Source organism: Pelodiscus sinensis, chromosome 11 (genome assembly GCF_052426305.1).
Source record: "Pelodiscus sinensis isolate ZL-2025 chromosome 11, ASM5242630v1, whole genome shotgun sequence".
Taxonomy (NCBI): Eukaryota; Metazoa; Chordata; order Testudines; family Trionychidae; genus Pelodiscus; species Pelodiscus sinensis.
Genome location: NC_143062.1, coordinates 14,063,400 through 14,081,155, shown reverse-complemented (window position 1 = coordinate 14,081,155; position 17,756 = coordinate 14,063,400). Strand labels below are relative to the sequence as shown.

The 17,756-nt window shown below is 42.6% G+C and overlaps 1 protein-coding gene across 18 annotated transcripts in view; it reads right to left on the bottom strand.

The window, feature by feature from the left end:
* Nucleotides 1-17,756, bottom strand: part of LOC102448489 (plasma membrane calcium-transporting ATPase 2) — an 857,866-nt gene that overhangs the window by 87,570 nt on the left and 752,540 nt on the right. For all 18 annotated transcript variants that reach the window (XR_012906525.2, XR_012906526.2, XM_075939331.2 and 15 more), the window contains one exon: nucleotides 1,673-1,852. Coding sequence is in view for 16 of the 18 variants with exons in the window: in XM_075939331.2 (XP_075795446.1) it covers nucleotides 1,673-1,852 (180 nt within the window). In the remaining 2 variants the exon portion in view is untranslated. The remainder of the gene's footprint in view (nucleotides 1-1,672; nucleotides 1,853-17,756) is intronic.

Here is a 17,756-nt window from a genome sequence, read left to right as displayed (position 1 = left end):
AATGTGAGTCTAAAAGTAGTCTGGTGGAGTTCTATGTTTGGAGTGTCTCAAAAGCTCCCAGAATCAATAGGCTCAGCCTTCAAGTAGAAAGGTATTTCTATTTGCTAGCCTTGCGAACGGTAGCTGGGCTCTGGTAATCCAGCTGGATTCACTATCTCCCACGTCATCAGTCTGGCTACGTCTACACTGCCTCTTTTGCTGGCAGAGAGTATGCTAATGAAGCGCTCATTAGAAACTTCTCACGCTTCATTTGAATAATCTCTGCCTAAGGCTTTTTGCACAAGAGGTTTTTGCGCAAAAACAAGCAGTGTAGTCAGGTCCGTTTTGTGCAAAAACACCCTTTTGCACAAGATCTGTATACTTTCTTTTTTGAGGCATAAGGATCTTGTGCAAAAGGGGATTATTGCACAAAACAGACCTGTTTACACTGCTAGTTTTTGCTCAAAAACCTCTTGCGCAAAAAGCATCGGAAGAGATTATGCAAATGAAGCATGAGAGGTTGCTAATTAGTGCTTCATTTGCATTGCCTCTTCTGCAAAAAAAGGTGGCAGTGTAGATGTAGCCTTAAGAGAATAAGATCTGCTGATTATTCCCGAAGCCTACGTCTACACTGCAAGGTTTTTGCGCAAAAACAGCTGTTTCTGTGCAAAAACCCGTGGACCATTCACATCTCAAATGTGCTTTTGCGCAAGAAAATCAACAGTTAAATGGCAGAAGAGAGGGCTTTCTCTGCCATAGGTAAACCTCCTTTTACGAGGCATAACTCTCTTTTGTGCAAGAGTTCTTGTGCAAAAATGCAAGTGTGGATGCTCCAGAGGGGTGCAAGAAAAGCTCCAGAGGGGCTTTACCCCTATGGGAAAAAGCACAGGTGCTCTGATGGCCATTCTGTGAATGGCCATCAGAGCTTTCTTGTGTAAGAGCATCCATCCATGCAGTGTGGACACTCTCTTGAGCAAAAGCACATTGCTTTTGCAATGAGCTTTGAGGTGTGGACGTGCTCTTGCGCAAGACGTTTTTGCACAAAAACTCTTGTGCAAAAGACTTCTTGCGGAAGAAGCATGTAGTGTAGACGTAGCGTCAGTGTTCTCACAAGCAAACCCCATTGTCTGGGACAGTTCTACCCTTATGTTATCTCAGCAGCTTTACTTGGGTGTAACCATTTCTGTTGTCTCATCTGAGAGGGAAAGAGTTACACTGTATATGAGACTTGCTCTGAGAGCTCAGAGCTCTGGTTAAGGAACAGCACTTGTGGAGGCTGAATCGGAATGGCTGCCAGTTGCTAGGGACCCTTGCTGTTGGGATTTTGGGGGGTTGTTTGTTGTTAGGGTATGTTTAAGAACTTTTTTGAATTTTTACTTTTTTTAAATCAGTCTAATATCATGGTTTAGAAAAAAGCTGAACAGGGTTAGTACTAATATGATAGTGACACTGACTAGATAACTCTCAGAGAAGTTAAATGTAACATGCCAGGTTATCAGAGAGATTTGAAATAACAAAGGAGCAGTGTTGGAAGTTGACCCATCCCTCTGGTCAGACTGCTGGGCTGGTCATTGTCTACTGAAGTGAAGGAAATTACAATGGAAGAGAAACACAGCATGTTTCTCCATCCATCACTATGGTTTATGAAACATAACATCAGAAAAAGTGACTTTATTCTCAATTCATGAGTTACCTCTCCCTTCTCATTCCGGATCCTTCTGTTAAACTCCTTTCCCTCTATGCAGAGAAAGTCTTCTCCTGGATGAATAATTCCACACTTTATTGCAATGGCACGAGCTGTATTGATGTTGTCCCCAGTGACCATGCGGACTGTAATTCCAGCTCGCTGGCACTTTCTTATGGCTTCTGGGACCTGCAGACACAGTACAATATGTATCTATATACGTTGATAATATTTTCTAAGTGTTCTATTTGCCATATTTAAAAATTGAGAAATTCCTAAAGATAAAAATAGAATTTATGAAAAAAACCAACCAAATCAAAACACAGGAATACCTAAACTGAGGGCCTCTTTCTCATCTTGTCCAAACCCCCAAAAGCTGCTGCTGCTTTTTAATAAAAAGGAGTAGTTTGCAGTCAACTTAAGAGTTAACATGTATGTGCGGCCTGCCAAGACTACAGGTTTCAGCATGGAATGTTCCTTTTGATCCATCAAGAACACCATTGCTTCATTCTTTGTTCCTCCCAGATGATGCATTACTAAATACATTTTTAATTAAAATGTATTAATTTGTAAGGATGAAATAAATACATTGCAGTTATTTTTTAAAAATTATTTACAATTAATATATCCATTCTTCAGATGAGTTCTAATGATATTACATACATTGTTTCTCAAAAAATCTTGTTCACACTGGCTTAAAGTTGCAAGTACATATCAATGGTTTCAGTGATTTTTTAACTCAGATTTTCTGGAAAAAAATAGCACAGTAGAAAATCAAGAACCTCAGAAGTAAAGTTGTAGTTTGTTGTGATGTAATATGAGGGGGAAAGAAATCCAAGAGAGCTGGCTGTATTTCAAAGAAGCCTTATTGAAGGTGCTGGAACTAACCATCCCAATGTGCACTAAGAAAAGCAAATATGGTAGGTGATCTGATTGGCTTAACAGTGAAATTTCTGGCAAGCTTAAACACAAAAAGGAAGCTTACAAGAAGTGGAAACTTGGACAGATGATTAGGGAAGAGTATATATATATTGTTCAAGCATGCAGGGGTGTAATGACAAAGGCCAAAGTACAATTGGAATTGCAGCAAACAAGGAATGTGAAAGGTAATAGGAAAGGTTTTTACAGGCATGTTAACAAAAAGAATGTGGTCTGGGAAGGTGTAGGACCCTTACTAAATGGGGGTGTTTGACAGGATGGACTAGGCCTGACATCCCCTGCTAGAGGCTGGAAGCCTTGCGGCACCCTTCCCCAGGGAGAAGAGCAGAAAAAAGATCCTTCAAGTAGTCTAGAGTGGCTGCTTCTTCGGCAGCCAATAGAATCATAGAATCATAGAGCTGGAGGAGACCTCAGGAGGTCGTCAAGTCCAGCCCCCTACCCAAGGCAGGACCAATCCCAGCTAAATCAACCCAGCCAGGGCTTTGCAAGCCGAGACTTAAAAACTTCTAGGAATGGAGGTTCCACCACCTCCCTAGGTAACCCTATTCTAGTACTTTACCACCCTCCTAGTGAAATAGTTTTTCCTAATATCCAACCCATACCTCCTCTACTATAACTTGAGACCATTGCTCCATGTTCTGCCATCCGTCACCACTGAGAACAGCCTTTCTCCATCCTCTTTGGAACCTCCCTTCAGGAAGTGGAAGGCTCAAATCCCCCCTCACTCTTCTCTTCTGCAGACCAAATAAGCCCAAATCCCTCAGCTTCTCCTCACAGGTCATGTGCTCCAGCCCCTAATCATTTTGGTTGCCCAGCAAACTGGTATAAAAGGAGCTTATGGGCCAGGGCTTGGCAGTTCTTAGCTGGAGCTTGACCAAGGCAGAAACAAGGTTCCTCTTCAAAAGGTAGATCTGGAATATTTAACTAGCCCATATAACTTCATCTGAAGACAGAAGGAAGATGAAACCCTAAGGGAGTTATAATCCCAGATTGCAGTAATCGATGGGATGGTTACCCAAGAGGCTTCGGCCTTCTAGTTTCCCTACTTTGAGCTCAGGAGTGACCTGCTCTATTGAGCTGAAAAGGATCCAAACACGGGGGAGATCTGTTACCAACTCCTGGTGCCTTGAGAGGCCTGAAGAGAAGTTCTGCATTTGTCCCATCTTGGTTGGGAGAACTGCCTGTTGCTTCAATTCTTCTGGACAGGAATCCATAAGGAAGCTTCTAACTTTTGCGCATCTTCTCCAGACTGTCACCTAGTAGCACCAAAGGGTTCAAGGTGGGCTCCCCTGATACCTTTGCCCCTTGTAGGTATGCTCTTTGAAAGAATAGGAGTTGTCATTGTGGGTTCTCTCGAGAAAAGTGCCTGGGGACATCAGCACATTCTGGTCGTCACAGACTATGCCACACGCTATCCAGAAGCAATCCTCTTGTGCTCAGTAAGGGCACAAAGCATGGCCACTGAGCTCGTACACCTTTTATCTTGGGTTGGCCTTCCTACTGATATCCTGATGGACCAGGGGACAAATTTCATGTCTCGATTGTTAAGAGCGATCTGGACACTTCTCCAGGTAAAGCCCCTTTGAACCTCAGTTTACTATCCCCAAACTGATGGCTTACTGGAGGCTGGAGGCCTTGCTGCACCCTACCCTTGCCCCAGGCAGAGGAGCAGAAAAGACATACTCCAAGAGGACTAGAGTGGCTGCTTCTCCAGTAGCCAATCGAGGCCTAGCAAGCTGGTATAAAAGAAACTACTGGGCCAGGGGCTGGCAGTTTCTTGCTGAAGCTTGACCCAGGCAGACCTAAGGACTTACTGGGAGGACAGTAGGGCTGTGTCTAGACTACATGCCTCTGTCGTCAGAGGCATGTAGATTAGACACATAGGCAAAGGCAAATGAAGCCGCGATTTAAATGATCGCGGCTTCATTTAAATTTACATGGCTGCCGCGCTGAGCCGACAAACAGCTGATCAGCTGTTTGTCCGCTCAGTGCGCTAGTCTGGACGCTCCCCTGCCGACATCAAAGCCCTTTGTCGGCAGCCCCGTTATTCCTCGTGGGATGAGGTTTACCGGGGCTGCCGACAAAGGGCTTTGATGTCGGCAGGGGAGCGTCCAGACTAGCGCGCTGAGCGGACAAACAGCTGATTAGCCATTAGCAAACAGCAGAAGACTAGCCATTAGCAAACAGCAACACCTTGCAGAACCCTGGATAGAGTTCAGCAATACCTTGCAGAACCCTGGATAGACCACAAATCCCCAAGAAAAAGGGCTGGACAGAGCCACTTCCCAGGGAAGTGGCCCAGAGAATGGGACAGCAACAGACTCCATTCCGGAAAACAGCTGGATAGAGGTCTGGCCACCAAGGAGCGCTCATGAGGGGGGAGCCCCTGTACAGGGAGGGATTCTAATGTCAGATGATATGGGAAAAGCTGATGTGCTCAATGTTTTTTTCACCTCTGTTTTCACAGAGAAGTTTAGCTCCCAGCCCTCAGTGGAGAAAGAACAGGTTAAGAACTATTTAGAAAAGCTGGACCCGTAGAAATCCTTGGGGGCGGAGCTAATGTATGTAAGGGTGCTGAGGGAGTTGGCTGATGTGATTGAAGAGCCTTTGGCCATTACCTTTGAAAATTCGTGGCAATTGGGGGAAGTCCCGGACAATTGGGAAAAGGCAAATGTAGTGCCCATCTTTTAAAAGGGGAAGAAGGACAATCCAGGGAACTACAGACCAGTCAGCCTTACCTCAGTCCCCGGAAAAATTATGGAGGGGATCCTTAAAGAATCCATTTTGAAGCACCTGGATGAAGGGAAAGTGATCAGGAATAATCAACATGGATTCACCAAGAGCAAGTCATGTCTGACTAACCTGATAGCCTTCTATGATGAAGTAACTGTGCTCATCTGGAGGCCTCGAGGAAGAATTTCTGCCCAGGCCACCTGTGAGAATCTCCCCCGACCTTTCCACAAAGGGTCCCTGCATTGCCCCTGTGTGCCTTTGCCCCGCCCCCTCCACTCTTTCCTTCCTCTACCCTCCTTTCTACTTTCCTCACTTCCCTGCAGAACAAGTAAAAAAGCCTTTTTTTGAACGAACAACTCTGTTTATTTGGGGGAAATAAAACAGGAGAAACTGGGGAAAGAACCTGGAATGGGGGAGGAATCAGAGGGTGGGGGGGATAAGAGGTGGGGCTGGGAGTGGTGCCTGCCTCAGTCAGTTCTGGAAGACTTGGCTGCCCTGGGGATTCCTCTGCCCCATGTTCGGGGGACCTAGTGGCCCATGGAGGGGCTAGGAGGAGAAGCCAGGGTGGGGGCAGGGAGGTGGCTGGTGGTTCACCAAGGTGAGGGAGGAGCACATGGCCTTGTGCTGGCTTAACATATGCTCCCAGGCAGCCTTCCATTGCTTCCAATCAGTCTGGTGCTTCTCCTGGTCAGTGACTCACTCCTGGCATTTGTCATCGAGCCCCCGAATGAGAAACTGAAGGCAGGCCGTCTGGTCCCACAGCAGGTCTTTGAGGGTTCTCTTTCTCTGGTGGATCCTGCAGAGTTGGGAGGATGGCCTGGGAGGTGGTGGACGCGCCATGCTTGCAGCTGACCCAGCTTTGAAGAAAAGTTATAAGGGCAGTCATCCAAGGAGACGCTATGCATGAAGCCGAGCCCTAATCGCTGGGCTGACACTGAAGGTCTCAGTTCAGACAATGGCAATGTGCTTTGAGCAAGGCCATTTGTTGCTTCGGCAGGCCTCTCCAGGAACCTTGTGAGAAGGACTGAGGGAGAGAATCATGGGGCTGAGTGCTCCAGACGGGCGCTTCATGTGCACCCATGTGCACAGGCTGTTGTGTGATCCCCAGACTGAGGAGGTCAAGCGAGGAGTGTGCAGCCCCTCACAGCCTGCAACTTGTCCCTATGAGTGTATAGGGAAAGTTATAGGGCACACCTCAAGTGCCTTCCCCGACACTAGGAGACATCCTGGGATGGGAGGATTGGCTCCAGGGTGAGAAACAGCTCCTGGCTTTCAGGCATGGTTGACTGGCTGGCCTCTTCCTCCTCCTTCTTGTCATTCTCCACAACCTCCTCATGGAGGCTGATGTCCTTGTCGGACTTGATGATGATGGGGGTGAGATGACTGGCCCCCCTCCCAGGAGCTGTTCATAGTAGCAGCACATGCAGTGCTGCCCCAGAGCATCCTCATTGCTCACTGGCCTTACTGTAGGCCTGCCTGAGCTCTTTAATTTTCATGCAGGCCTGGTCGAAGGTCCGTGTGTGTCCCTTCTCTGTCAATCTGGCAGCAGTAGAGCTCAGTGTTGTGCCTTCTGGTACAGCGATCCTGGCAGTTAGTCTCCTTGCCCCGGACCTTGATGAGATCCAGGATCTCTGCACCAGTTCTGGCCAGCGCTCTCCTGTGTCCCTGGCCAGGGCAAGCTGAAGGTGCTGTGGGAGTGCTGGCAGGCACAGGAAGTTCAGAGGGAACGCTGGGGTGGGACATGGCCATGGCTCCTGTGCTGTTGTAGTGTGGCACGGGGCTGGCAGACGTCTGCATGTGCCACAGGCCCTTTTCCTGCAGCCTGTGGCTTTAAAGGCTCTGCAGGAGAAAGGGAGCAGTGGGGCCAGAGCAGCCACAAGTGCAGCTGTCAGAGGCCTCTGGAGGCCAATTGTTTCCAAATAGCAGCAGCTGAGCCTCCATAAATAACCATTTCAAAATAAGCATTATTCCTCATGGGAAGCAGGAGTTATTATTCTGAAATAACCAGCCCTTTATTTTGAAATAACAGGTTCGGTAGTGTGGATGCTCCAATTGTTATTTCAAAATAAGGGGAGTTATTTCTAAATACCTTCCTAGTATAGACCAGGGCTAAGATAGTATCACAGGAAAACTCATTTCAAGTTAATATTATTGCTTCTTTGTGCTAAAGGTCTCTGCTAAGCAAGATGTTTAGAAAATTCCCAGTATGCGTTCACCTCATGAATTCAAACCCCTAGCAAAATCATTTAGGGCACTGTAGTGATGAAGCCTATGAGCAAGTGAATGTACACTAAAATATCTGATAACCCTACTATCAAATGCATTCAACTCCCAAGAATGAAGCATTATCAAAAATATATGGATCTAGAAATGGAGTGAAAGTGTATTGGGGGCTAAATACTAAGAAGTGTTGAACACTTTTCACTGTGGTTGACATTAATTGGGGCAGAGGGCACTAGCACTTTGCAGATAGTGGTCAGAACCTCATATGACTGACCCCTATCTGTCTTGCCACATCCAAATTCAGAGCATTTACATTCAGACACAATCTAAGCTTACAACACCTGAATTCACTGCCTGTATAAAGATCAATAGAGCCATGGACTGGATTGTTTTTGAATCCAAAGAAAGCACTAGAATCGACAGGAAAGCCACTTTTATGTATGTCATGAACTTGGACCACTGAAAACCATTTTATTAAATATCATTTATTATAATAAGCATTTTTACATTACTATGGTTTTGGGCTAACATTGGGGTCAGAGGTTGATGTCTAATAGTAGTAAGTGACAAGCATGTCATTCTAAGGAAAGGAATAGAGAACTTTTCCTGGGTGTCTGGCTGGAGTCTTGCCCACATGCTCAGGGTTCAGCTGATCGCCATATTTGGGGTCGGGAAGGAATTTTCCTCCAGGGTAGATTGGCAGAGGCCCTAGAGGTTTTTCGCCTTCCTTTATAGCATGGGTCACGGATCACAGCTGGAGGATTCTCTGCATCTTGGGGTCTTTAAACCATCTGAGGACTTCAATATCTGAGATATAGGTGAGAGGATTATTCCAGGAGTGGGTGGGTGAGATTCTGTGGCCTGCGTTGTGCAGGGGGTCAGACTAGATGATCATAATGGTCCCTTCTGACCTTGGGGTCTGTGAGTCTGTGAATAGATACTTTTTGTATCCATGTTTAAACTCAATTTCTCAACCCAGATAAAATGTACTCTTAGTAATATAAAAATTAAAGTGGAAATGTAACTAATATTAAATTTTATTGTACACTAGAAGATTTAACTGTCATTGCTTGAATTCTTAACTCAAATAAGCTGTAAAGTCTCAGAGGGATATCCATGTTAGTCTGTAACTTTAAAAATGCATAGTCCTGTGGCACCTTAAGTCCTGTGGCACCTACACAGCAGAGCTAAAGTCAGAATAAGCTACACAACTTCAGCTATGTCAATCACGTAATTTAAGTCAAAATAGCATATTTTAGCTTTTGGCACTATCTACACAGCAGGAAGTCAAAGGAAGAGCACTCTTCCTTAGACTTCCCTTACTACACATGAAATGACGGTCACCATGAGTCAAAGTAAGAAGTCCTCCAGCTCAACATTATTTCAGAATAAAGGCTTATAGTGTAGTCACGCATTTTGTTATTTTGGAATAACATCAGTTATTCTTAAATAACGCTGCTGTGTATCTGTACCCTTCGAGACTAACAAACACACACACACACACACACACACACACACACACACACACACACACACACACACACACACACACACACACAGTATCATGAACTTTTGTGGGCAAAACCCACTTTTTCAGATGAAATGATCTTGAATGGAGCTCCAGATCATTTCATCTGACGAAGTAGATTTTGTCAGAGAAAACAGGACTGCTTGTTTTCAAGTAAGTTTTGTTTTTCTTAATTTAAATCATTCCTCTGAGATGGGACTGGGGATGAGGGATTCCATATGCAGGCTGCCCTGATGCAGAGGGGACAGTCCCAACCCTCTCTTACCACAGCAGCTTAGGGCAAGGTGAGAAATGCCTGTTCATGGTCACTACAGCTGCAGTGGGCTCAGCTGGGAGAGGGATTCATGTTGCCCAGTTGGGGGACAGAGACACACAGACAAACAGACATACAAATAGACAAACTCTCTGAAATATACAGTAGCTAGCTCTTCCTTTCTCCACCCCTGCTTCCTTCTGGCTCAATGGGGTTATAGCTGCCCTGGTTGCTATATCCGGCTGCTTGCTGCTCCCCTCTGGTCATTCTGCAATATAACTGTCCCCCCTGCCAGACCTCTCCCTTTCCATTTTATGAGAAACAATCGAATTCCAGGCACATCCCATTGTCCTGCTACAACCAAACTGAGACCTTGCTTTAAACTATGTTGAATACTGCATCTTGAATACTGCATACAGATGGTTATCACCTCATTTCAAAAACTATATATTGGCATGGGAAAAGGTTCAGAAAAAGGCAACAAAAATAATTAGGGTTTGGAACTGGTCCCATATGAAGAGAGATTAAAAAGACTGGGACTTTTCATCTTAGAAAGAGGAGACTAAGCGGGAGTTTGATAGAGGTTTATAAAATCATGACTGGTGGTGGAAAAAGTGAATAAGGAAAAGTTATTTACTTGTTCCCATAACATAAGAACTAGGGGTCACAAAATGAAATTTATAGGTAGCAGGTTTAAAATAAACAAAAGGAAGTTTTTCTTCACACAGCGCACAGTCAACCTGTGGAACTCCTTGCTAGAAGATGTTGTGAAGACCAGGACCTCAACAGGGTTAAAAAAGAACTAGATACATTCATGGAGGATAGGTCCAGCAATAGCTATTAGTCAGGATGGGGTGGAATGGTGCTCCTAACCTCTGTTTGTCAGGGTCTGGAAATAGATGACATAAGAGGGATCACTTTATGATTACCTGTTCTGTTCACTCCCTCTGGGGCATCTGGCATTGGCCACTGTCAGAAGACAGGATACTTTGCTATATGGACCTTTGGTCTGACCCAATATGGCCGTTCTTATGTTGTAACAACAAAGGTCTTTGTCCCTAATCATTGGAATAGATCAGCCATGTATGTGGTAGACTGAAGTCTTTAGATGAAAACTGGGACAGATCTATACTTACCAGATGATCGATGCTCTGAAGGTTGATCTTCTGGCACTTGATTTAGTGGGTCTAGTACAGATCTGTAAATCAAACACTGAGGGCAGCTCCAGCCAGTGCCTGGTACTCCTCCTTTTGCAAGGAGTAAGGGAAGCTGATGGGAGCATTTGCTCCCATCAGCCTCCCACAGTATGGATGCCGCCAAGGCTCAGCTTACAGTTAACCAACTCCAGCTATGCACTTTACGTAGCTGGAGCTGTGTACCTTAAGCTGACCTTCCTGGTCTAGTGTAGACCTGGCCTGGATGTCTTTCAATACCACATTACTGGGCTTGAGGCTGGAATTAGTGAGTGAAATTCTTTGGCCTGTATTATATAGTCAGTCAGAAAGGGTGATCAGAATTGTTTCTTCTAGCCTTAATGTGTTTGGGTTTATAGTTATTTAAAATTATTTCTGAAGAAAAAAGTTTTAAATAGTTTATTAGGACTTCCTACTATTTCAACTACATATATATCTGTACCTGACATTTGCAAATCCAGTTCTCATTGACTGATGTCAACTCTGTAACCACAAATCTGTCCAAAAACTAATTTTGAATTGATATATTATCTTTTTTGAAAATGTATGTACCAAGATTTTATTTCCCTTTTTATAATAATGTAGATGCATTTTATAATAGTGGTATGTCATTCCAGGACACACAGGCTTATTTCAGAAGCAAATCTCTTAAGTGGCCAATAGAATATTTATTTAGATTTCTGTTTCAAGACACAGTCAAAATGCTCACCTTCTGGGACAATTATGCCTTGTGAAAAGACACAGTATGGGCTTTTCCCTCACACACTTCCTTCTGATCTAAATGTTCATTTCAATGAAATTCTCTAAAGGGGTATCAACAATCATTTGGAATTCAAACTGGCATATACACCCCCATAAATAATACTGCTCTTGTAGGAAGCAGAGCTTATTTACATCACCATACAAGCTTTCAGGATATTATAATGAAGTAGGTATGCTACAGCATAACATGCAAAATGGTGCACAGAGTTTTTGAAAAATGTCATTCATTAGCTCACACTATGGCTGGTTTCAACATTATTAAAAATCACTCAGTTCCTGTCCTTTAGATTTCTCATAAATACTCCATAACTTACTATATGATATTGAATTTTAAAGTTAGGAGGAAGAGGAATATACATTTTGGCTATGCTATGTTTTATATCATATTACTTTCTCCTGAAATACAGTATGTGTGTCACTAAGAAGCTATTCAAGGTACAATAGGGCCTATGAGACTAACAACAGCAATTTGTTGAGTTGAGCATCGGAAAAAAAGTGTTTATAATGTTTCCTCTGTGTTCTGTATTCTCCAGCCATCACCCCTGGGTGAGGATGTGAAAATTTTCTCTAGGGTAAATAAGCAATTTCTGAGAAATGACTTCATACTTCTTAAAAGCAAGTTCTGCAGATACTTAAACTGTATGGCTGTGTCTACATTGGGCCACTTATTCTGGAAAATCAGCCGCTTTTCCGGAATAAGCTGCGAGCTGTCTACACTGGCCCTTGAATTTCCGGAAAAGCAACGACACTGTACTGTACAAAATCAGCCGCTATTCCGGAAAAACTATTCTGCTCCCGCTCTGGCATAAGTCCTTATTCCAGAACACTGTTCCGGAAAAGGGCCAGTGTAGACAGCCCAGTAGTCTTTTCCGGAAAAAAGCCCCAATCGCGAAAATGACAATCGGGGCTCTTTTCCGGAAAAGCGCGTCTACATTGGCCACAGATGCTTTTCTGGAAAAAGGGCTTTTCCGGAAAAGCAGCCTGCCAATGTAGATGCTCCTTTTCCAGAAAAACTTAAAACGGAATAGTATTCCGTTTTAAGCAGTTCCGGAAATTCATGCCAGTGTAGACACAGCCTATATCCTATAATGAGCTTTCATGGGCACAACCATGTCTGAAGAAGTGTGTTGTGCCCAAGAAAGCTCATGATACTGTCTATATATTTTGGATAGTCTCTAAGGTGCTACAGGACTATTCATTGTTTTTTATGTTTTTCTAGCTATAGGCTCACATGGCTATCCCTCTGAGACTTGTGAGACTATGTGAGGACTATCACAGGAGGAAGTGTCTTTAACAGAGCTTTTCCTTCCTTCCTAATCCCCATAATTCCTTTCATTTCCCTTAAACCAAAGAAGAGAAAGGAGGATCCTGGAGACCACCTGAAGATTGAGATCTACAAGACAGCAATTGGGACCTGAACTGCCTCCTCCTTAGAAGACGATGCAGAATAGGTGAGAGGCCTGTGTTAAACAGAGAGTGTATCACTAGGTAGAGAGAAAGACAGGTATAAGAGGGGGGAGAGATAGCTCAGTGGTTTGCGCATTGGCCTGCTAAACCCAGGGTTGTGAATTCAATCCTTGAGGGGACCAATGAGGGATCTGGGGCAAATCTGCCAGGGATGGTACTTGGTCCTGCCATGAGAACAGGGGCCTGGACTTGATGACCTCTTAAGGTCCTTTCCAGCTCTATGAAATGGGTATATCTCCATAGATATAGCTGCAGGGGCAGACCTCAAAACATGGGTATAATTTTAATATTTTGGTGCTGATCAAAACAGTACCTACAAACACTTTGAAAGTTATCTTGTTGCCTAAAACAACTAAGAATGGCTTGAACTTTTTGATTGCTATTTTGCATGGGACACTTCATCCATATTCACTAATTTATCTAATGCATATGGCATAAAGTACAACTTATATCAGATGCTTCAGGGGGTAGCCGAGTTAGTCTGTACAGGATACACTTAAAAAACAACAAATAGTCTGGTAGCACTTTATAGACTAACAAAACATATAGATGGTATCATGAGGTGGGAGAGGTCCAGGTTAGATATTAGGAAAAACTATTTCACTAGGAGAGTGGTGAAGCACTGGAATGGGTTACCTAGGGAAGTAGTGGAGTCTCCATCCCTAGAGATTTTTAAGTCTCGGCTTGACAAAGCCCTGGCTGGGTTGATTTAGTTGGGATTGGTCCTGCCTTGGGCAGGGGGCTGGACTTGATGACCTTCTGAGGTCTCTTCCAGCTCTGTGATTCTATGATTCTATGATTCGTGGGCACAGCCCACTTCCTCAGATGACCGGAGTTTTAGAGTAATCTGAAAACTTCAAAACTCCAGTCATCTGAAGAAGCAGGCTGTGCCCACGGAAGCTCATGATACCATCTACATGTCTTGTTAGTCTATAAAGTACTACCAGATCATTCATTGTTTTTTAAGTATAACTTATATAGATTATATAAAACACTGATGACTATTTATTTGCAAATTGTCATGCCATCAACTGAGCTGCTGAAAATGACATTCTGTTGTGACTAAAATTCTCTGGCTTTAATATGCAGTATCGACAAGCATGTCTATGTAAGTGCACTCATTTTCTAATGAAAGATATACAACAGAAAACAATAGGTCAAAGATTGTGATTAAAAATAGTATTCCAGTTTGAATTTAAAGTATTTGTTCTATTATCAGCACAGATATAGTGCATGAATATCACTGAGTTTGAATACATGATGTCAGAAAATGGATATCTACTGTACTGATTAGTATGCAGAGTATTTCTTTTCTACCTGCATTACCATAGCATTGAAAATCCAATGCTATTTGCTATGCTCTAACTTTATTGAAGAAATAAGAACATAGGGGTGCATCTATACTGCACTGTTATTTCGAGATAACTATGTGAACGTCTACCCAGCCATTCCGTTATTTTGAAATAATTTGAAAATAACGGGCAGCTTATTCCAAAATTTGTAAACCTCATTATATGAGGAATAACGCCTATTCCAAAATAGCTATTCAAAATAAAGTGTGTAGACACTCCACTGCTGCTATTTCAAAATAGCCCCTCAGCAAAGTCATTCTAAGTTAATCCTCCCCAGTGTCTCCTGGGGCTCTAAATCAATATAGCAAGTCTACATTAGGGAAGCCCACCTCAGACTAATTTTGAGGCTTCCTTGCAGTGTAGCTATTCCAGAATAGCTTATTTCGAAATAGCCATGCAGCGTGGATGTACCCTAGCTAGAAGTCAATATAAACTAAAAGGGTAATTCAATCTCATGATTCAGGACATGAACAAAAGGGTCTGGGAAGGATTTTTTTCATAAGGTTCAACATTGAACAAATGGTTATGTGCACTGCAAGGGGTTTCACCTTCCTGTGAAGTAGCAAGTACAGGACACAAACATCTGAGTCATTACAAAAAGGTAACAACATTCACTAACATGATAGAATTAGATATGAGCCAAATGCTTCTAAAGGAATTATGAGAGACGGTAACTTGATGTGTGTGACAGCTTGTGTGGTCATTTGTGCTATTCTTCTCTCTTACACTTACCTGGTAAAACTAGATGAGTCAAAATGCAGATCATTAAGATAAAAACTGGGCTATAAGAATAATTAATTGAGCTCTTCCTGGGCCCTATGTAAACGACTCCACCTTCAGGATATAGCAGGAATATTTGCTGTTCACAGAATGGCTCTCAGTCAGTACAAAATAATGTAATAGCATTAACAAGCAGGTCGGCACGGGAGCGTCCAGACTAGCGCTCTGAGCCGACAAACAGCTGATCAGCCATTTGTTGGCTCAGCGCGGCAACCATTTAAATTTAAATGAAGCCGTGATTATTTAAATCGCGGCTTCATTTCCCTTTGCCGATCAGCCTAATCTACATGGCTCCATCAATGGAGCCATGTAGAGTAGACACACCCTCAGAGAACCGTTGAGTGGATGAACATTCATAAAGGAAAGTACAACATTCAGAACAAGGCCCCTGCCTACTCTCTCTCAAGAGAGGAAGACAAAGCTAATTGCTGCTGAATTCATCCAAACAATTTCAATTTATTATTGAAGGCAATACAACCACAAGCAGGATTTTTACATTAGATGTGGGCTTTTTAGAAAAAGTAAATCAGATAGAAATTCATAATAGGCACAGGTCTCAAACTCTCCAAGAAAGATGCCAGTTTGACAGCTTTGTCACAGCAGAGGTTGAGTGTCACCATTATGTATGAAAAAAACTATAGCAGCATTTGAGGTTAAGTTTGTTGGAGTAGCAGAGGCTACATTTTCATATGATTTTCTACATTTTCACATTCCCAGAAGCATCTGAGGAAAAGAGGAAATGAGGCTTTCCTTCTAAAATGTTATTAATTTTAAAGCAAGTACCTGAACAAGTTCTCAAAGTTATGACTTTTCATTATTTTTATCACAGTTCCATGACCTGCCATTTTTTGCAGGATAAATCCATCAATATTAAGCTAATTTAAAAGGCACAATTATAGCAATATTCTTTGCTCTTCTGTCTTTTTCTCACATAGCACAGTCCCTTCAAGTGCAGTGACAAGGTAGGTGAGGCAATATCTTTTATTGCACCAACTTCTGATAGTGAGACAGACAAGCTTTCAAGCTTACGCAGAGTTCTTCCTGAAGTGCAATGACATTTCTGCATGTCAGTTTTGTTCTGCTCAAAACAGCAATTATGGCAATTCGCAAATTCTGTCACTAAAAGTCAACTATTTTCTTCCTAAGCACCAATCTCAGAAGAATATGTTTGGGTTTTTTAGTTTCGTTTTCCTAAAATATTATCTGTTCCCAGACATTTTGGCAATTTTTGTTTTACAATCAGTAGTGCACTTCTGGTAGTTTTTCAGAAATTATTCATTGAAACAGAACCTTTCTCGTAAAATTCCTGCCTTTGATAACTGGAAATTTCTGACAAAAAAATATAATAAAAAAAATCCCAAGCTAGCCTTAGTCATAATCTGCCCTCTTTCTCTACTGCAACAACGTCTGTTTATTCAATATTCTGAGGGGTAGCTGGGACCATCTGGTCTTTTATGCCTTTGGAGATCTGCAGGGCATATGCTCCAATGGACACTACCGATTAAAAGATTCCAACCTTCTGTACATGTGCAGCAAGAGTGGAATCCACCTGGACAGAACAACTTGAGGAGTCACCCATACTGCAAAGTAGCCATTTTGTTTGCAGTTCAACTGTAAACAGAATTGCCCAAAATTTACATAAAGGAAGAAACTAATTAAAATTAATTTGCAATACCCACATTAAGGGCACTTTGGCAATGAGTAACACTCATGCACAGAACCACCGTCATATTTAAAAGTCCTTTTATAAAAATATTGTTGCCTTCTATGTAAGTGTAATAACCCCAGAGCCTACCACAAAGACTATATTATTTTATTAGAGGTCCAGAAATGGGCCAAAACCAAACCTTTAAAGAATCAAAATCTTGTGAAATTTTGCTGGCCAGTGTAGAATCATAGTCCAAAAGCTCAGTACAGTCTTTGGGGAAAAATATCTTAATTACAAGTGTAATTAATATTAAAGAAAATCTGTTTAGTCAGTGGACTCAAGATCAAACAGTACATCGGCTACTTTATACTACCATTATCCCTAAATAGGCACAGAAATATTTGCAACAACCACCACCTGGGGGGAGGTCAATTCTCTTAATACATCTGTGCATGGGAAATATTTTTAGGAAACATACATTATTTTTAAGTTGATTAAATGAGTCTACACTCAAATGTCAACTAAATATACCACTTTAAGAATGAAACTATGGTTTCGTAATAAGAATAATGCACAATACTTTTTTAAAAGTAATGTTAGCTTTTTATAGATGCTTAGCCACAGTAATGAAAATCAGAAACTCAACACCAATTCATTATACAATGAATAAGCACTATGGCTACATCTAGACTGGCATGATTTTCCGTAAATGCTTTTAATGGAAAAGTTTTTCCGTTAAAAGCATTTGCGGAAAAGAGGGTCTAGATTGGCACGGATGCTTTTGCGCCAAAGCACTTTTTGCAGAAAAGCGTCCGTGCCTATCTAGACGCAGTTTTGCACAAGAAAGCCCCGATTGCCATTTTCGCCATCGGGGCTTTTTTGCGCAAAACAGTCCTGAGCTGTCTATACTGGCCCTCTTGCGCAAATATATTTGCGCAAGAGGGCTTTTTCCCGAATGGGAGCATCATAGTATTTGCGGAAGAACACTGACAGTCTTACAACAGATCGTCAGTGTTCTTGTGCAAATTCAAGCAGCCAGTGTAGACAGCTGGCAAGTTTTTCCGCAAAAGCAATTGCTTTTGCGGAAAAACTTGCCAGTGTAGACGCAGCCTATAAGTCTAATGCTGACTGTATTGTATTTCATCTAAAAGCTGCCAAAATATAATGGAATGCAAATAAATATGTAATATATCCCTTTGATAATTACCTACTGTT